The sequence below is a fragment of the Coloeus monedula genome, assembly GCF_965178545.1.
Source record: "Coloeus monedula genome assembly, chromosome: 1".
Lineage (NCBI taxonomy): Eukaryota > Metazoa > Chordata > Aves > Passeriformes > Corvidae > Coloeus > Coloeus monedula.
Genome location: NC_138781.1, coordinates 118,686,329 through 118,708,048, shown reverse-complemented (window position 1 = coordinate 118,708,048; position 21,720 = coordinate 118,686,329). Strand labels below are relative to the sequence as shown.

Below are 21,720 nucleotides of genomic sequence, written 5' to 3'. Positions count from 1 at the left end.
AAATAACTAGAGCTGTCAGTTAGTTCAACTGTCAGTTCTCCAAAGATTTCAGGGCTTAAAAATGTTAAAAGTGCCAGATGCTATTATCTGTTATTCATGTTACCATTATGTTCTGGTCTTTGCCGAAATCAATATAAACTTCCATCTGTACATTAATGGGGTATCATTGCTTGCTTTCTTTCTGTAGTGGGCATGCATGAATACACACATGCTCTTTGCAGGAAATAGTAGTGCTTGGACCACTTGGGCTGGTTCCGATTTTTCTTTTAGTCTAAAATTCTTCAGATTTTTAATAGCATTTAACTATAAATCCATTCAAACAAAAAAGGAAAAATTATACATACAGTTGGGCTTGACTAGCTGTGGTGATCATCACCCAACATACCAGAAAGAGAGAAGTGCTAAAGGTGTTTTCCCAGAGGATTAGCTCTCCTTCTAAAGATAAATAGCTGGAGAAGGACACAAGCCAAGACATGATGCTCTACTCTCAGTCTTAAGTGCAGGGTATCAAAAAGTATTTGTTTTTTATTTCTGACCTTCTGTGTTTCAGACAAACATAACCCTTTTTGCACTATGTGTAATGGTGTGAGGTTCTAGAAGGGCAGAGTTTCAGTATTCCTTTGCCTACATTTCCTTTGCACTGTCCTGCTTTTGCAGCTTCTACACATCTGAAGATTTTATGCTGCTTGAATAGCACCAAGTGTTTCTCAAGGAACTAAGACAATGATGAAGAAGTCACCAGTTTAAAGTCTATATATCTCACTCAGTCCTGGGAAATATACTAAAGGATAGCTAGGAAAAATCCTGTATAAAATTGTTGATGTTTCTGTATATTTATGTGTGTATAGCTTTACTTAAAAAAATTACAAATCTTAAAATCTCAATTCAGGAAATTCACCATTAAGATTTGAAAAAAACCTAATTAGTTAAAGACAGAAAATGAAAATACTGCAATTCTAAACCCTCTAGTATCAGTTATACTGGTGGCTGTAGGTGTACTTGTGTCAGTCTTCATCATGAAATCTTATTTTTATTAAATGACTCAGTGAAATGAAACTGTGAACTGCAATACTGTAGCATTTTGTCAAGCCTTGATATACTTAATTCTCCATCAGTCTGCTCTGTGCAGCAGGTATCACACAGTGACATGATGAATAACTCTCACACACGCACACACACACACAAGTTTCTGGTCCATCATCAGCAAAAGATCAGGAGATATCTTTAATTTAAAACAAAGAACACAAGTTGCACATACTGGAAACATTAACATATCCTGCAGCACAGTTATGGCTACTCTGGTGTGCTACAGGTTGAATTCTCAGGTACATGACCCAGATGAGGATCACAGTGGAGATCTAGAGGGTTCTTTTCACCACCCCCTACTCCAGGCTGCTCTCAGAAGAAGTGGAAGCCTGGTTGAGATACATGGGATCCAGGCAAGGCATGCTTTAAATTTTTAGAAACACACATCAGCTCAGTGATGCAGACGTAGCCTGGCAGTTAGTTGTTAGACAGGAAACTGATAAACCAGCCTTCTTTACCCTCCGTTAGATTAAGTGGAAACCATTTCATCTGTGTTTTTTGAAGTTATTTTGACATCTGACCCCTTCCAGCTGGCAACAGGTTAACAGGTTGGTAATAATGGTAACAGGGCATTACCATTTTGTTGTTTCTTTGAGGAGCTTTCAATTTTACAGTGACTTATAACAGTGATGATCCCTGCTTGCATGTGATGCTAAGAAAGGTAGGTCAAAACTTGTGGACAGAAGTAGTCAGGAATTCAAATCCCCATTCTGCAGCTCTGAGAGGCAAAATCACCCCCATATGCCACTGGGACCTAGACTTAACCCAACTTTGGAAAAGTGTCTTTGAAGTTTCTTGATTCTTGAACAAAGCTGACATCCATTTTTCCACGTTTGTATTTTAGCATTTTAGTTTCCATGTTTAGAGGACTTTCATTCATTTATTATTTCTGTACTAATATTTTATCAAGACCTTTTGTAGTTGCTAATTTTCTCTGTTGCTCCTTATCTGAAGTTCTCCTTCAGAAATATAATTCCCAAAGCCTGAAATATATGAGAGTTTTTCTATTTATTTAAAATAATTACTCAATAATTACTGTGAAGGAATGTTTAGTAAAGCTGAATATATGTATTTTTGCTTTCTATATTTGTAGCAGATTAGATTATTCCCAAACAAATTAACCCCACAAATGTGGTTGCAAAAATCAGTAGTAATTGATACAGCAATACTATGGCATCGTTTCGATATGTATGTGTAGAGTGAGTTACAGTAGGCAGTAGGTAGCCAGTAGCAGAAAGCAGAAGGAGTCATATTGAGGATCCAGCCTCCAAACAGCCGAAGATGAGCTGCCAGAATTGAGGACCATATGGAAGCTTTATCAGAAGAAACACCCCTGCAGAGCTTACAAGACCCAGGAGGCAGAAACTCCATTTTCAGTCCAGATTCAACTCAGCCCTGCACTCGGTGTTAACAGCTCTGCAGACATCCCTGCTCCTCTGTCCTGGCACGTCTGTCAGCTGCACAAGCCCAGAGCATCCATGGCACCAGCCTCGTGCATTTAGCAGAGGCTGGGACCTTCCCCTCTCAACCACAGGCAGCAGTTTCTGCTCCTACAGATGGTAATCTCTGGGAAATACCTGTGTGTTGGAATGGAATCACACAACCAACATGAAGTCCAAGAAGCGATTAATAGAGGTTTGATAATTGGTGCTATAAGCTTTGGAGGATTCTCGAATGATAAAATAGCTGCAGAGCATCCCTTCAAAAAGAAAATACTTATCTTTCATAAAGGTAATAATAATTGAAGGTATTAAGCCTCAAAACAATATAAACCAAGCTACTCTGAAGTGATCAAAGATTTTTCAGAAAACAAAAATGTAATTTCCTTCCAGGACTCCAAATTTCCAAAATGCCTTCCCAAGGGAGTGAATGCTCATGATTCATACCATCCATCCAAACAGCATGGTAGAAGTGACGATTTTGATCTACAAATGGTAGAAATCAAGAACTACCCTCAGTAGCCTGCTCTTAAGAAAACTTCAAAGTCATTTTTTTCTTTATGATTGTTATTTTAGCAAGAATCTGCTCTTTGAATAAGATAACAAGACATTCCATTCCACAGACTTAAAAAGCTTTACATTTACATTTGCTTATGCAAAATAGTACTTTTTTACATTTATGATTGCAATTTTATAATTTATGATTGCAATAGTCACCACTTCAACTGTATTCAAAAGTCAGCAATGTACTTACACAGAGAATAAAAAGAACATAATTGCTGAAGTTTGGTTTGGCTCTCCCAACAGCCACTTTTATTTTCTCTGTGTACTTTTCTTTGGTCTTTATCATCATCTTATAAAACAACCCCAAATTTCTCCTATATATGGCTTAAACTAGCATCTGTCTTCAGAAATATTTACACAACATTTTTAAAAGGCTACCTGTAAGAACCTGGAACTATGATGTACTAAACTTTCTTAATTTCTCTCCATCATATCTTTTTAATTTCTTTCTCCTTTTTTTTTTTTTTTAAGTTTTACAAGAGGTTCTCTTCTTGCCATGGCATATTATTTCTTGAATGTGTGGGAGGACTTGAAGAGAGAAACCTTTTGTCACGTTCTCATCTAATATTTCAGAAAGATCCAGTGAACTCTCCAGAAAACATGGAGGAAAAGAAGTATCCAGGAGATGTCTCCATACCGAGTCCTAAACCCAAGCTTCATTCAAGAGATCTCAAAAAGGAACTCATCACGTGAGTCACAAAAAATGCTGCATTTTCCTTTGCCCTGGTAAAGACTGACTGTGCTGGTGTTCTGAGTTCTGGTTTGAAGTAGATTTGCAGGAGCTGAGCAGGGAGACTTGCACAATTTACTGCACGTGGTTAGTTCCACATTGTGGGTACTTAGACATGAGGTTTGGAGCTGCATCAAGCCAGGGTATGCCTGGGGGTCTGGATAGGTCAATGACTAAATTTCTACTGGGTGCCACTCCTTATTCCTCAGATAGATATGTATCAAGCGGGCAACAGCTCCTTCTACAAAACACAGTTTCATTACATGCTACAGATTGGCTCTGATAATGCTTACATAATTAAATAAGCTTTAATTGAACAATCGTCATTATAGATCCATTGCTTAGAGCTTGTGCAGAAGCAGTCAGGATTTCTCAGACAGAAAACCTGCAGAGTTCATAAAAAGACAAAATACAAGACAGAAAGTGCCACGGGGTTTTCCAACCTGTAGGAAATATGTTTAAGTCCTTCATCTGCTTCCTTCCAAGCAGAATCAGTTATTCAGTCTTGCAGAAAACGCAGTGGCTGTACAAATTCATGCTCTGAGAGTATAGACTAATACTCTCTTTTCTGAAGTACTGAGATGCACCTGCTCTGTCTTAAGATCCAAAACTTGACTATCTAGAACTGCAAATACATTCTGTTAAATCTGTCTGCATACAACAGCTTGTTTCAGTTTAGAATTGTTCAATAAATTTGTCCCAAGCAGCTCATAGCACAAGTCACTTTTTAAAAATCTCATCTAGGTTCTTCCCAAAATTCCTTATAGGTTCACATCAACATCATTTTGATATCAACACAGAGTTTTCACTGTAATAGTCAACTAGGACTCAGCAATCATTTATGGCACTTTTCTTTTTGTCCCAAACCAGAGCAGGTCTCTCTGAACAAGCATGGTCTGTATCACTGAGTGATGATAGGCCATAACATATCACTGCATGCTCACCCATAAATAAACGAGTCACATCCCACCAACTTGTGTCCTGCTCTCCAGACTCGGTGGCACTGAAGCAGTTACAGCTGCCTCTGTCTCTAGAATTTACATTTCCCTGGGGCAAGCTGCTATGAAGAGTGATTCTTTCCCCTCATGTCATGCAGTCTGCATGTTGCCTACTCACCACATTATATCTGCAGTTGTAGTTCATGACCTAAATTGCTACAGGTCAGGTTGTTTTGCCTCTTCTTCTAAAACAAATGCATACAAAATCACTGAGATTTTATTTTCTGAAGACTAATGGCTTTTCTTTTATAATATTTATTCCTTTGTCATACTGACCTGTTTTGAGATGCCTGTAAAATACTTTTCCACTCTCCTAAATAATAACACCAGAGTATTTACTAGGGCAATGATGAGCGTACAGTGGTTGTACTCTATTATGTTCAAACAGTGAGCAGAGATAGGTATCTAAAATGTAGTTGTGCTGAAAATTAAATAAGGAATAGTTTTAATTTATCAGAAGAATCCATAGGCAATGTAGAGATCAGACTACATTCCTGTGATCCCACTGAGCTCAGAAATTGTACTGAACAATTCAGTACAGTTGGCTCCATCATGAGGAAGCTTTTAAAATGACATAAGCACTTGCAGAGAAAAATTTTTGAACGTGGTTAGTGCAGCTACAGTGAAGAACTGTATGAATACCACCTTCTAGCATGTGCTTTCCATTTTTCCATGTTAATTCTGATGCCCTTAACGGCATCACTCAGGTTGAAGTGGGCTGTGAAAATGAAGCTGATGTCTTCCTAAGGCTTTTTTACAGATTTGAAAAACTTCCTAGCACTCTGCCAGCTCAGAGAAAATAGCCAGGTGAGCATCTCAGGCACCCCTTTTTCATTAGCATGGAACACTAGATAATGGTTTTTGTACAGCATCTGCTTGCCCTCTTTATCCATATTCCCAGTGAAAGAAAAACAGTTTTTTATTAGGCAACTCTGCAACATTGGTGTTAAGAGTGTTTTAAGGTGCTGTACAAAGGAATATTTAATCCACCTCCCTCTCTATGCGCAAGTTGCATTTCTTGGTATCTTCGCCCTTTTGGAGAGGATTGTATCCCAGTTTGATAAATGAGTTCAGCTTTACAACTGAAGAAGGGCTGAGGAAAAAGAGAAGTTGTAACATCTCCAGGCTGAGCATACCTCCATCCCTTGATTTAAATGAGTTTATGTGTTCTGTTAAATGTACACCATTCTCTTGGTTCCAGCCAGGACAGGGTTAATTTTTGCAGTAGCCAGGAGGTGGCATGGCTGGGACCTGGAACCTCACCCAGGGAGAAGGTTTTCCTCCCAGTTGAGTAAGCTTGGCAAAGGGAGCAGTTGGGTAACGCCAGTACCGAGCCAGGGTAGCGCAGCACTGCTTCTGAGCAATCATGTGCCTATCCTGTACACCCTCTTACGGATATTTTTGCTGTTACCATTTTGTTATCTCATTGCTGTTTCCAGTAAATTGTTCTTATCTCAAGATGTGATTTTCACCTTTGTGCCTCCAATTCTCCTCTCCAACCTGCCGCAGAGAAAGGAGGAAAGGAGGGTGAGAAAGAGGCCTATGGTTTGGAGAGTCTTGGTGGGAACACTCACTTGGAGAGTACCATTCCTAAACCACAACAACCACCTTGGAATCACTTCTCAGTTCAGCTGGAAAACATCTTGAGAAAGTTCTGTGCTCTTTCTGAACTTCAGCTGTGTGACATTGAAGTGCTTTCTGTGCCGCAAGCAACCCTAACACCTTTCTCACTCGTATCAGTAAATAAAGATTGGATGTGTTTCTAAAGGACAGTGCCTTAACCTAGTCAGAAGTGAAAAGAATTATTTTGAATACTACTGTTCTCTTGCCCATGTTATACTGGAGGTCATGTCAGAAACTTCAGCTCTAACATTTAAGAATTGCTGTCAAAATTTTGTACTGACAAAGAAACAGTCTTTTTAAGAACCCACTTCGTAACTAAAATACCTATGCAAAGGTAACCTTACATAGATAAAAAAATAAGGTTTTGAATTACTTGTGTTGTGGAAATAGGAGAAATTCTTTCCATCTCTGCTTCAAGTAATCATTAAAAAACAGAAGTGAAGTTTTTCTAGTTTTCTGCAGCGTCGTGACAATGTTGAAATGTGTAATGATGAATGTGATTGCCCTAAAGATCATTACATAATTCACTGCAGGGTATGGTAAGCTATGTGGTGAATTACATACACTCTAATTGCTCATTGCTTCTTCTTTGCATAGCTGTCCAACTCCAGGATGTGATGGTAGCGGTCATGTAACAGGAAACTATGCCTCACACCGCAGGTAAGAAACAACAGGAAGCCTAAAACAGGAAATAGAGCTACTTTTAGCTCTTGTCATCTTTGAACCTTTTTATAATAACCATGGGTAAATATTCGAAAGCACTTTGCAGAAAATAATCCACAGAGAAATGTGGCTGTTTTTCCTGGTTTTGGTATATTTGTGAAGGTCTGGACTTTATATACTGATGCAGAGTTAAGCAGCATATGCTTATTAATGTAGCTGCACTTCTTAGCTGAGACCTGCAGATAAGTCATTTAGTAAAGTTTGCATTTCCCTGAGTGTACAAGCAGTCTCTATACAGATGCTGCTGCATGTGATTAGAAATAAGGTTCCTGAATATCTCTATGAATGGCTTTAAAATTCATAGATCTGCCATTACAACCTGAGGATGTTAAATATCTTCCTCAAATTAGCCAACCTAGGGGTTGAGACAATATTTTCCTGCTTTTCCCTTGGGAGCAGGATGGAAGTGTTTTCTGCCTTCTACCAGCCATGTGGACCGGATCCTCTAGCTGTCCTTCATATATGAAACATAAAGGATGGATTCTGTGCACCACTGCCCCGCCCTAGCAAAGCTTTACAGGGAAAAACATTTGTCCCTAACTATATATTTTTTTAATTGACTTAAGAACCACAGCCTTATATTGGCTGCTCCTTCTTTGCCAAGAACAAATATTTGAAGGTATAATTTTAACTGGTATAAGTCATAGATTGTATGTTGTTGTATTGATAAAAATAATTGCCTTGGTTTAGTAAAGTATTTCACATCAGATTTTCTTTTCAGTGTTTCTGGGTGCCCATTAGCTGACAAGACATTAAAATCCCTTATGGCTGCTAACTCTCAGGAGCTCAAGTAAGTATTAACAATAGCACAAATTTATTGGTTTTTGTCTTCGACAAACATGTTCCCTGCGTTATTGAAATTGTAAATTTGAATTGCTCTGAGTGGTATCAAACCTTTGTCTGAAAAGTGAAGTGAATTGGTTTGAAAGCTTTTGAGTGAAATAAAGTTTACTTTTCTCCATTTGTCTTTCTTCATTCTTCATTAATTAATTAACCCCTTCATTTTCATTAATTAATCAGGACTTCGGGGGAAAAATTGTAAACACTAGGAAAAATGCAGTTTCCTCAGTATTTCTGAATCAGATAGGAATAGAAAATATCTAATACATAAGACTGATCTGGCAAATAACTGATCCAGATAGAATTAATTGGAATTATTTAGTTAGAAATAAATCTAGTTAGAATAAATCTAAAAATGAGACCAGAATACCTGCAAATCATTTTTTATTACTCACTACCCTATACTATGAGTTTAATGTCACTGAAGCAGACATCAAGTCATATGATTTTGTGCTGGCATAATTCTCACCATGAAATGTCACTTACAAAAGGACTGTGCAGCTCTGCTATATAGACAGATGTATAGGGACATATGAATATTTCAAAAATCTGTAGTCAAGAGAGGCACTGGCAACCAGTCATCTAGTTATTGAATTGGCTTTGTCAATAAGGATGTGGGGAAAAGGAAAGGATAATTAGAGTTCTTTCATAGCTTTCCCTCTGCAACTTGTAAATTGGATCCCATAATAGATGGCTTGGAAAAACTCGTGAATGCATGTAAAAAGGGGAGAACCCCGTGACTGTCCTTTCTGTCCTTTAGGTTCATCCCTAGACCAGATAGAAGAAAATAAAGTCTGATGATGGCTCTATTTTCCTTTCCTAATGGTATTAATAGCAGAAGTGACTACATTTAGACTTGGCTCAGCGTTTGGCTTCCCCAGATCAAATGTTAGTGGTCTTATTCTCTACCCTTACAACTTAAATTATAATTGAAATGCTGAACTGATGGTAGCTATGAAGTTGAATGTACAGGAGATGCAGCAAAATGGCAAAGAAAGACCATTTATTTAGGCAGCTGTCCAAAGCAGTTCACAAAGCCAGTAGGTAAACTGGCACACTGGCACAATGCTTCATGTTTTGACATCCCTGATCCTCAAAGGTATAAAATGTAGGTTTAATTGGTTTTAAAAGAGTGGAATGGTTAGCAAGGAACTGACTTGCAAAAATGCTGACAAATTTGAAATCATTTGCTGAGTCATATATATTTGTCCCTGCTTTTATTGGCTTTCTGCCATACAAAGACACTCACACAAATATTTTGAATAGTTGCTCCTCATGCATCACCCCCCCCGCCCCATTCATGTGTGAATAAGTAAATTTGCATACCAATATGGTTATTTTTCCACTAAAGCTTCTAGAGTTTTGGTCATGCCATAAGGAAAGAGGAGCAACAGCATATGACTTAAATGACAAACTGCACACTGTACGCCATGTATAAGTGAGTTGTGAAAGACAAAGTCAAGGTTCATGGACATTTCACAGACAGAAATATGTTGCATAACGCAGTTAGCATTTAATTTCAATTAACTAGAAAAAGAGCAAAAATCAAAATCTGTTCACAGACAATTCGCAAAAGGAAAAAGGGCTAAATAAAATTATTTTCCACAAATGTACCACCTTAATTTAGGTTCCTGCAAACATAGATCAGGTGATATTTGAACAAAACTCTGCTTCTGGCTAAATTAAACCTTATGCCAAAATGCTGCAATCATGCTTGTGCTGGTGTAGTCATATCAATAGTTAATTTTAGTATTGCTGTGTGAGCAGAGGGCATAAACGCTCATAGAATCAGGCCAGGAAAGTACCCTCATGTAGTTAGGCATGAATATGAAAAAGCTGTGTATTTTTTCCAAATGTTATTCGTGTTTAATTTGCCAGAATCAAGATAAGATTTTGGCTTTAATTATGAAACTCTATGCCAGCAAAGATACAAGGCTTCCATGTGATCCACAGTTTGGAAATAAGGAAGATCTGCTCAGAAAGTGGGCCTGCAATTCAGATTCAAGAAAATTTCTATATGAGGATTTTTGCTGCTCAGAACAATCTGAGGTGGTCAATTTAAAACATAATAAGTTTGATGATGACTCAGGTTTTAAAGCTAAAAAGGGTAATTTTGGCTGATACTCTATTTAATTGAAGAGCTTGCTTATCAAGTCTTAAAGAATTTTAAATGTGTACTTTAGAGAGATATTTACTAACAATTCAGAAGCTTTGAGGAATAGGCGGTCAGTCCTATCTTTAGACAAGTTTTTGCAGTAGTTAAATGTCAATTTCTAGGAGACATTTAAGCAGTTTTTCTACATGAGTTCCACATAAAACATTGATACTGATACTGGGTTTGCTTAAACTACAGTTCATACCCAACACCGCCAGTGAGCTTTTGAGGGAGCAAATATACCAGAAATGCTCCTAAACCTGCAGCTCAGTGTTTAAAATTTGCATGTAGTTGTAGTTCATTTCCTAAAGATAAAGCAATCCTCTTGGAGAAAGGGACAAAATAGGAGGTACTCGATGCCCATTTGCAAGATTTTATATGTGAAATTGCTGAGAGATTTATGTTTGAATAACAAATTTGGAAGGACTGTAAAAGAACTTGTAACCTACACCCACCTGAGGGTTGACATCTCTTAATTTGACCTCCTGAGACCTCTGGCCCTTCAATTTAAATCTTATTTTGTTGGCTCTGCACAGGAATCCATTATAGAGGATGACTCCCTAAGCTGGGGCACCAGTCCAAACACCAGTTAAAAGCTGATGAAATTCCACAGCATTACTGACTGCAAGGCAATAGATTTTTGGTCTATTTTGTGTTCTGGAATTTCACAATCCATACAAAGATATAACTAATATCTGGAAAACCCAACCCAGTGGTCAAGATTAAGAGTCTTGCTAATGAAGCTTTTTACTGATTTGTCAGTCGGCCACCTGAAATATCATCTTATAACTTCATTACTATTGATAATATCTCAGCCTCAAATCTTCAGTGACCTCCAGAATAGCTTGGACTCCAATGCAGTTGGAAATCTGTCTGCTGCCAGAAGTGGTAAATACAGATGGTGTGACTTAAAATTTAATTCAGTGTCCTTTTAAAGTATATTCACAACTCTCAGACTTTCAGATCTGAATGTCTCACACAAATTTTACTGAATTAAAGTCCACCTCCAGTCTATGCAGGGAGCCCTTCCATCTGTGATCATCTGATAAAACAAGTAGCTAAAATTAATAGCCATAGTTTTTGGCAGGTGTTCTGGATTTACTTTTGAGAATTCACACTCTCCAGACATCTGCCCTTGCTGCCTGCTCCACATGACATTGTGCCCAGTCCTTGTCCCACACTTAGACAGGTCAACATTTAGTTCTACACAGCCAAGCATATCCTGGCACTCTGCAGCCCCCACCTTTACCTTTGCTGTCAGTGTGAGGCAAGTTGTTCTGCCAAAAATATTTTGTTCACAAAGTGTCATCATGAAGTGTTTTGACATTATCTTTTTAAAAAAAGTCACCCCCTTCTTAATTTGAAATTATTTGCTGAATTCTACCTGAATCAATGCATAAATTTTTTCATGTCCAAAAGAAGTCAGATTTTTGACAAATTAATTGTTCACAGAAAAGTAGTTTTAAATGTTCTGTGAAGAGATGCACCTGCACACTCAGATGTGCTATTACAATTATATTTGTAGGTGTTTTCCATGGCAGCCTACAAATGATGAGATTAAATCACGAATCTCTTTAACTCAGGAAAGATTCAGTAACAACTTAAGAGCATATTGAACCATGCAACTTTCCTTAATGGTTCAGTACAACATTATTTGGCACAATTCCTTATGTAATTCTGATACTCTGTAAAAATCATAGCATTTCAAAGTCCCTTAGGGTTGCTTAGCATAAGAACTTTGTGTTGTATAATACAGAAACATAGAAAAGGCTGGCATAACTTCTAAAGGCAAATGGGTTTTGGTGCTGCTTTGTGTGCTGAAGTATGTTTAGGTTCTCTGAAAAAACCTCAAACCAAGCCACCCCACAAACATACAGCAGCCTTAAATAAAATAATTTTTAAAAAGAAAAATAAAAAAAAAAAAAAAAGAAAAATCTCAGTACTTCTGAGATGGAAGGTGTTACCAGTAAGGTCCTTCTCCAAACCCCACAGAAGTCAGTGGGAAGACCTATTGACTCCAGTTGGCTTTTGGGGCACAGCAAGCAAGAAGCCCAACCTGCCAGACCACTGGAAAAAACACAGTAATAGGCAGGTTCTCTTCTTTTTATTGTATAGATGTTTCAGTATCAAACGTTCATACCCAAAAAGGCTTGTTTGTTGCACATACACAGAGATACCCCTTAACCATAAGGAATAAGCATAATCCAATTGCTCAGCTGAATACCCAATTGAATCTCATGCTAGAAAGAGATGGTCCTGTGGTATGCTTACAGTGCTAGAACACACAAATTATTAAATTCAAATTCTGGATATCATCTACTGATGCCCAAAAGTAAAACTGCTTCTCTGCTTTCATTTCCCCTTCTGTAAATACTGGCAAAGTGCTTCTTTAGATCTGTACCTGAAAACATCATCATAAAAAACAAACGCATGATAGTAAATTTACAAATAGATCTATATCAAGCTGCTTTTTTTTCTTCTCTTTGTAATGTTGATTCTGTGCAAGGAAAAAATGCTCAATGCAAACATTGATAAAAACTAATTAAATCTACACATCATATACAATATATTTCACATTCCTTACTAAAACTCTGCTATATAGAAAAAATACCCTCCCAAAAAAAGGAGTCTGTTTATTTAAAAAAAAAACCAAACAAAAAACCCACGAGAGCTAGGTTTAGTTATTCAGCAAAAGCTCTGCTGCTCTTTATTCCACTCTAGACAAAATATAGAATGTACACATTGTTCACTCTCTATCTTTGTGGCTGTATTTTGTAAGCTTCCTGTATTATTCCATAGGTGCCCAACACCTGGCTGTGATGGCTCTGGCCACGTGACAGGGAACTATGCATCCCACAGAAGGTAACAACCATCCCATCGCAGGGGGCTGCAGTGCTCAGGGCTCTCGGCTGGCAGCAGCAGAAAGAGGTGGCTCTTACTCTGTGTGCTTCTTTCAGCTTGTCTGGTTGTCCTCGTGCCAGGAAAGGAGGTATCAAAGTCACTCCTACCAAGGAAGAAAAAGAAGACCCTGAACTTAAGTGAGTAAGAAGCAGGGGTCCACCACCAGCGGAGGGGGGAAGTGGCCTGTGAGAGTTCAGGACTTGAGGAATCTCAGGGAGATGCTCCAGTTAATCTGAACCATATGAGAATAGTGCCTAGAGCTGGAACCAAACCAAGTGTTTCTGCTTCTAGTGAAGTTGGTGGAGTCCATCACCTAGGAGACTAAACAGTGAGGAAGGATTGCTATATCTGCTTGCATCGCTCCAATTATTTTAAAGAGTGCTATGCAAGTGCCACCTGGTTGAAAAATTTGGCAAAATGAAGGAAAATTATTACTGACTGAGGTGAAACATATCAGATAATTAAATCAGAGCGACACCTTCAAAATATGTTCCAGAGAACTTAAGTATCTGTAAATCTCATGTCTTTTCTCTACGTATGAATGAAAATTTCACTTAAAATGAAAACTGGAAACTCGGTAGAGATTCACTACATTCCTGGCTAGAACGCACATTCCACTAAAATTTGTAAATGATAACTGTCAGAATATATAAGGGAAGACTCAGCTGAATGCAATACGTGCCTTAATACTTGCTAGTGATATATGCAAAACTGCATAACACTGACAGAGCAGCACAAAAAATTCCCTATCCTTTCTTTGCGAGTATTTGCATGGGTTTCCATGCAAGTTTTCCAGTTACAGGAACCCACCCTCTGCTTCATACCAGAAACCGAGGTAGAAAAAAGGCAATGCTGACTTTCCATATACTTGAAGATTTATTGCCTGTGATAGAACTTCAATTTTCTTTTCTGGTAAAATACTATCTAAATGAATGTCTTATTTTCTTAGTCTCTACAACTGTATTTTAAATTGCCTTATTTTAAGATCACCTGAACCCCCATAACTCAGCTTGACAAGAATTGGATGCTCAGGTACAGTGTGCCACCAGGGACCAAGTCTTACTCCATTAAAGCAAAGTAGCAAAGGCAGCTGGAATGATTTTCTCAGAATTTTTTGAGACTGTCTTTGCTTGCTCTCTCCAGTGAAAACGAGGGTTCTTTTGCTGTGTTTCTGTAGATGTCCAGTGATAGGCTGTGATGGCCAAGGTCACATATCAGGTAAATACACTTCTCATCGCACTGCTTCTGGTTGTCCTTTGGCTGCCAAGAGACAGAAGGAGAGTCCTGTCAATGGGTCTTCACTATCCTGGAAACTGAACAAACAAGAGCTGCCACACTGTCCTTTGCCAGGCTGCAACGGGCTGGGTCATGTTAATAATGTTTTTGTCACCCACAGAAGGTATAACTTTGTGTTTTCTCTTTTCATTTTTCCTTAACATTCCACTTTGAATTGGCAACATGTGAGGTTAGAGTCAGAATAAATTGTGCTGAAGTTTTTTGAGTAACAACACAGTTTACATTGCAGCTAAAGTAATACAAAACAGAATTACTTTGAGAGACTTAAATTTTTATGTCTTTTTCTGTGTTCCTATTGAAGCATGACTTTCTGAGGTGTTCAGATTAGCACAGAGCCTATGCAGTTTAAAATTAACTAGGGTTCTTTCCTAGGGAAATATGGAGTTGTATCCACATATCTTCAAAAGAAAAAGAGAAATATCATTGAAATGTCACCAGAAAAGTTTCAGCCAAGAGTCATTCATTTCATCTTTCTACTAGTGGAAAAGTTATATTCATAAACTTTGTATTTAAACAGCTAAAGTCACACAAAGAAAAAACAATAAGCATTCAGCACTCATATGGATTAAAGAAGTTTGAAGTTATAACAATCTTACAAAAAAATTGTCCTTACAGAGGAGTCATACATATAACTAACAACAACAACCACCATATATCATTGTGAAAAAATTCCTATAATCTGACCATATTGAATAAAAAATAATCAAATAATCTGATTACAGTATCTGAATTAATATCTGGCAAGTTTGGTTTTCTGTCTTTAACAATAATTAAGTCTGCATTCTCTATCTCCTTTGCTTTCTTCCTAATACACTGAACCAGCTTCTTCAATACAAGAATGTCCAAGGTGATTTGAATGAATTCGTCAGAGTCCAGTGTTATCCTAATTTTATTCCCTATATCCCATCTAAAAGTCTTTATATTAGGACACTACCCTTAAATTGTGGCTAATTAAGCAAGTAGCATAAACTGTATTTTAGCTGCTTGCAATTCGTAGTACAGATGATTCCTGTCCTACGTAAGACTGGGTCACTCTCAAGATCACATTAGGTAAAATGTGGTAGCAAATATAGCTTGGTTTGGTATCCCAACAGGTAACTCATGGCTTTCAAACAACCTCCCAGTTAGCAATCTGCTCTGGGCAGAGGTAAAAAGCAGAAATTTAGATCTGAAGAACTAGCATCTTCCCCTGTATAACTTTTAGCTAAGCTAACAAAAAAAGCTTGGGTTTTGTTGGGGTTTTTTTTGTTGTTTTGGTTTTTTTTTTTCTATGTGGAAATTCCATGTCTGTTAGGATTCTCTTTTTTTTTTTTAATTTTTACACACACACACACACACACACAAACACACACAAACACACACACACATCATTCATTTTTCCTGTGGAACAAAATTTTCCCTCACTCCTTGGCTACACCTAAATACAAATCCTTCTGCCAGTTCTTCAGCATATGGGTATTTCTTCTTTGTTATTTATAAAGATAGTATTAAGACAGTGCAATTCCTCTTAGCCCTTTAGTGGGCTATAAAAATTGCCTCAGGTAATTACCAGCTGATGAAATTGTAAGCTTTGAAATAGCAAAATGTAATTTAATGTGAACAGTGGTTAAAAAGCAAACTGACTATATAATAGAACCATTCAAAAAAGCTATTACAGCCTATAGGGTATATCCAGAGTTATTATTGTATTGATGATTATTATGTATCAACAAAGTGATACAATAATTGTGCACTGTGGACATCATCCCATTAATTAATTTTTTTTAGGATGGCAAACTTGCCATTTTAAACTAACATGCTCCCCTCTCCTTTGGAGCACAATCCCTTGATAAAAACAGTATATAAATGTTTGAACTTTAAGAGTTCTGTAAATGCTTCTTCGTGTAACTTAACAGCAGCTGCCACTGCAATTTTGATTATTTTGAAATATGCTTAAGAGTTGTTTACTCACAGACGGAGATTTCTGTGCCAGTTTTCAAGCTGGAATATACAGCTAAATGGCTCTTTATGAGTTATGTCATTCCCCGAAGCCATGCTATAATGGAGATACTGATGTGACCTTAGGTACAGAGGTTTGTCCAAGTGCATGATAATATTGCCTGAAAAGATTGTTACCATTTTCAAGTGGGTGCTAATGTTTTTTTTCCTATCCTTTTCAGCCTGTCTGGTTGTCCTCTGAATGCACAAACCATAAAAAAGGGCAAAATTTCGGAAGAATTAATGACTATCAAGCTTAAAGCAAGTGGCGGTAAGGAGATCTGTAAAAGATGATGACATTTATTCAGATAGAAGGGCCCTAGCTCCCATTTATACTTGTGCCCCTTCAAGCCATTCTGGCATTAATTCTCACTACTTTCAGTTGTCTCTAGCAAAAAAAATCTTGAATAACAAAAATATTTGCATGAGAGATTATAAAATTATTCTTATTTACATCTTGATAACTCAGCATTGAGGGTATGCTCTTGTCCCAGAGTATTATTTTTTTTATTTGGATATGCTTTCAATATTGTTGTTATTAACAAACTATTAGTTCCAGATCAGGAGGACTTAGCTATCTGACGAATAAGGTAAGGAGGGAGAAATATTGTGGGCAGAAATTGACTCATCTCCCTAACTTGAATCCTACACGGTTTAGTATCTTTTCAGTGCTTGTGTAGTTTTGCTAACCTAAGTGCAAAGCAATAATTACCAAAGAGTTGCAGGGGGGAAATGTGTAGGAGTCTCCCTTCTTATACAATGTGCTTTAGCAAGTTGGGCACTGAGCCAGGATTCAGGAAATTTAGTCTTTAGCCTCCAACTGCTGAGCAAAACGGTTGTGTTATTGCTTACAGATTTCCCAGGCTGGCTCCCCAGTAGACTCAGTTCTAGGCTTTAAAGCAGTAACAACAACAGTGGCCCAAATCTGCAGGCAGAGTTGGGCTCAGAGTGATGCTAAGCAGAAACAGGCACATGTGTTGCCAGCAGCTGCTGCAGCTCAGTGTTTTTCAGGACAAGGCTTTCATGAAAGAACTGAAGCTTTTTTTCCTTTGCTGTCTAACTTGTTGGGATGTAAAACACTAAAACACTAGATTCCTTTTTTTTTTTTCTCCTTCCCTGTAATACTTGTTAGCTTTCTGACAATTTCCCCTTTCCTGTTATTTAAATTTCACTATTTATCAGATATAACTAAGGCTGTGATTATTGAAATTATTCTGCACAGGAGTTTGCCCCCACAGAAATTCTTGCAAGATCAGAAACAGGTACAGATTGACTTACTAGAGTTAGCAATTTTACTAGTGAAGATGTTGCCCTGGGGTGTTCACTGAAAAAGAAGGGTTGCTGTTACATTTCTTTTGAAACCAAACCAAACCAAAAATCCACCAATCCTAAACACCGTAAATATCCCCTCATGTTTTATGATAAACTTTCCTCTTTCTGGGCAATTTTTCCTTTCTGTACCCTCCAGCTTGTAGTTGCATGTTGCAATGAAAAAAAAGAAATTGTGAAAAAATGAGGACTAAGATAGCCCCATCTATGTTTCAGATCATGTAGATGTTTAACAAGTAGGAAACAATTTTGACAGTAAAAGCAAACTAAAAGACAATTTAAGGATCAATCATTTGATGAAAAGCTTATTTTCCTATGGTTAGGTAACAGGTAACACAGCTTATTACTCATACATCCATTTGCATGTGGACATTTTAAACCTGATATTGTTATTTTCAACTATTTACAGGTATTGAGAGTGATGAAGAAATAAGACACTTGGATGAGGAAATAAAAGAACTGAATGAATCCAATCTTAAAATTGAAGCTGATATGATGAAACTTCAAACTCAGGTATGCCATAAATGTGAAACCTTTTCTTATGTTTAAGAATGATGAATAAATTAAATGCTACGTAAATGCTATGTTTAAAAATTGCTAGTCTCCTGTGCACTTGTTTTTCCAGCTCTTGTTTGTGTTTTCTGTAAATAAGCAGCAGGTATTGTCTTAAAGATCTGAATGACAGATTCAGGGAAGTTTGGAGTCAATCTTGGCAAGCAGAAAAAATCATACTCACCAAACAAAACATGCATTTTCCTTTGTTAACCAAACATTTGTTTACCAAACCATGCAGATCATATGACCTGAGTTTTTAGGGATGATAATTCCTCTTACTAACCCACTCCAAGTCTTAATGAGAGTTGACTTTGTTATGTGTACCTAAGAAAACCTTCCTAGTTTAGCTCACCCGCTGTCAGTTATTGAAATAGTTTGAATTTTGCCTCCAGGCAACACCTGGTAAAGAATGTATACCTTTTGCTAATTTGTGTAGCAGAGGATTTTGACAGGAGTTATGGAAAAGAGCCATTCTCTGTCAGTATTTTGTATACTGGAGAATGAAGTTGGCTTTAAGATGCTGCTAGTGGTTCTATGGAGTGAGCTATATGGCTTCATCCCTACAGAAACTCCCATATGCACCTGGAAGTTAGCCTGGGCAGACTGGGTAAAAGCAAGGGCAGAAGCTTACTCAGAATTTTCAGGATAAGAATGAAAGGAAAAAGTTCCTAAATGAGATCTGTGAACTGAATATAAATCTAAACCGATCCAATCCGAGTGTAACCATCCCCCTGTATTTGTACCACATTGGAATGAGCAGCACTGACTCACGCTGTTTTTGCAATAACCACTGCGTGTATGGTCTAAACAAGGTAGAAGTCTGTGCCACCTGTGCTGGATCTAAACAATCTGTGAGGATATCCAGCCCAAACTGCACTGCAGGGGGGCTCTGCTCAGTGTCTCAGGACACTTGGTTCTCACTGGTGATCGCTGTGCTATTTGCATGGAGATTGCCCAATTCATGCAGTCAGATTTCTTCTCCCCAGACTTTCTCCCTGGTGAAGGCACTTTGACCAGCAAAGCCCGAACTGAACTACAGCAGAAGATGTGAATCTCCTACCTCCTTTAAATCTACTCCCTCCAGGCGTTAGATTGCTACAAACACCCTCCAGAGGAGGGGTTGTAGTGGATGGCAGGCACGCAAAAACTGGTTTCTCACACTGGGGAGTTTTGCTGCGTGGAGGGAAGTAAAGTGGCAACAGCAGGAGGCAATTAAGTAGTGCAGAAAGGTGCATACTAATAAGGACAGGGTGGGCATGGCAATGGTGGATACGACTGCACCGATCCACGCCTTGTGGAGCTGTGGCGGGGCACAGGGATGACAGCCCTTGGCTCTGCCCTGCCGAGCTGCCTGCTCCCGGGACAAGGAGCGGGGCAGGAGGAAACCAGACCCTGCCGTTGCTGGTTTTGTTTTTTCAGTACTGCTTTTGACATCTAAGCTTTCAGAGCTCAGTATATCCCAGAGCTCTCACTTTAAAAAGATACCGTTTTTTTCTACTTGGCTGCTTTTTCCCACTCTTTCCAAAATCTTCCTTTCCATTCTGTTGGTCAGAGATCATCTTTGTGATGTGTGCTCATCCTCTCAGTTTCCTTTCCACTCTATTTTCCCTTATTGTTTCCAGCGCCAGGCCTGTTGCTAATCCCAGCCAGCCCAGAGCTCACCCAGGAGCAGGGCAGGAAAGTAGCACAGCAGCTAATACCCGTGCCCTCGCTATTGTGGCCGAGCAGCAGGGATGCTGTAAGAGCAGGACAGCAAAGTAAACATCAACCTCCTTTCTCCTTCCCTCCGCCAGCCCTGAGGCCACACTCTCCACCCCGGCTCCACACCGACCTTCCTCTCCAGGCTCAATTCCCTCCTCCCACTCTGGGGCACTCTCCAGTTTCCTCATGAACCAGCAGCAAAGTCCATTGTTTCAGAGCAAATACAATCTCTTCTTTGCTCTGAATGTTCTGTGGAGAAGTTATGTCTCTCCTAAAAAAAGCATAGCTGAGTTTCAGATTATCATGGCCTCTCGTAATCACCCAGCTGATATTTTGGGCTCAAACTGCAGTAATGATGTTGCCAAGGGTTTGTCTGTCTGTGTTTGTACCTGCCTGTGTTTTAGATCACATCTATGGAGAGCAATTTGAAAACAATAGAGGAAGAGAACAAACTCATAGAGCAGAACAACGAGAGCCTGTTGAAGGAGTTAGCTGGCTTAAGCCAAGCCCTTATCTCCAGTCTCGCTGACATTCAGCTTCCACAGATGGTAAGACCACAGCCAGCAACTTCACACCTTCTTTTGAGACTGTCTTGCCAGCGCTTGAAGCAGATGAGCAGGCTCAGGGACCAGCAGGAACACTGGAGCTGCATTAGCAGAGAGCACTTTTAGGCTGATTTACTTTGCAGAGATGCAGGATCATGACATCTGTGTGGTGGTAGGTGCAGTTTCTCCCAGGACTGAGCCAGCCCTGGTATCTCTGCCCTGTACCACACTGTGCAAGGCAGGCTTTTCCCTCGTCCCTCCCTGTCTGAACACCCACACTGCACAGAGTGAAAACTTCACACTGATGAGAATCCTTATTTAGTCAGCTCCCAGATCAAAACTTTAACCTGTTTCATACAGATGATTCTTCTGGAGCCAACCAAGCTCTATCTTCTCAAAAATTTCACATCTTACCCTCAAACAGAGGCCAAATCCAGAGGCACTTGTGTTTCCAAGCCCCTTTCCAAACATCAAGAGTGCCACTGGAAGATTAAGTAAGGACAGTTAGGGGGAATGTCAGTCACAATCCCAGAGCCAAATCGACCATAAAAAAGAAAAAAAAAAAAAGTTATACTAGCCATAATATCTCCAACTCCTTTTCCTGCTTGGAGAGAGTGTGGATTTCCCAGGACATGCAACTCTTGTAATTTCCATAACCCCTCCATTAATTTGGATGGCTGCCCTGTTTATGACTTCTCCCTAGTTGCCATATTGCCCCTTTGACATGCTTTGGGGTTGGGTGTTTGGGTTTTTTCAGCCTTAATTTTACCTCCTACAATTATAATCTGTTTTGTCTCCATTTAGGGGCCAATCAGTGAGCAGAATTTCGAAGCATATGTAAATACACTCACAGACATGTACAGCAATCTGGAACGGGACTATTCCCCCGAATGCAAAGCTCTGCTGGAAAGTATCAAACAGGCAGTGAAGGGCATCCATGTGTAGGATGTGAAAGCTGCTGGGCAACAGAAATTACTTAACAGCAGTAAACTCCAGATGGATCTGTTAGGAGTTCATGTACTGCTAAGGGGTGTAGGTTGCCATGCTGCATTTACAATTGCAACATTGCACTAATTTTTTCCCAGCTGACATAAAAAAAAAAAAAAGAATAAAACCACAACAGACTATTTGTATTAACAGCAATGCACTCTGTTAGTATATTGTATTTATTTCAGTACAATTTTTTTTTCTTCTTTTGCACTCAGTTTTTGTAAAGTGAATGTAAAAAGTGTGTGCGACTATTTTTTATATTTTTTAT

General features: G+C 38.7%; 1 protein-coding gene across 2 annotated transcripts in view; it reads left to right on the top strand.

Moving 5' to 3' along the window:
* The window catches only part of ST18 (ST18 C2H2C-type zinc finger transcription factor), a gene marked incomplete at both ends in the record, with an annotated part of 166,211 nt that extends 144,804 nt beyond the window's left edge, over positions 1-21,407 (top strand). For both annotated transcript variants that reach the window (XM_082279424.1, XM_082279423.1), the window contains 10 exons: positions 3,663-3,778; positions 7,038-7,100; positions 7,885-7,953; positions 12,958-13,020; positions 13,116-13,196; positions 14,237-14,458; positions 16,515-16,603; positions 18,071-18,174; positions 20,322-20,465; positions 21,267-21,407. In XM_082279424.1, coding sequence (XP_082135550.1) covers positions 3,663-3,778; positions 7,038-7,100; positions 7,885-7,953; positions 12,958-13,020; positions 13,116-13,196; positions 14,237-14,458; positions 16,515-16,603; positions 18,071-18,174; positions 20,322-20,465; positions 21,267-21,407 — 1,092 coding nt within the window. The remainder of the gene's footprint in view (positions 1-3,662; positions 3,779-7,037; positions 7,101-7,884; positions 7,954-12,957; positions 13,021-13,115; positions 13,197-14,236; positions 14,459-16,514; positions 16,604-18,070; positions 18,175-20,321; positions 20,466-21,266) is intronic.
* Positions 21,408-21,720: the final 313 nt, after the last annotated feature.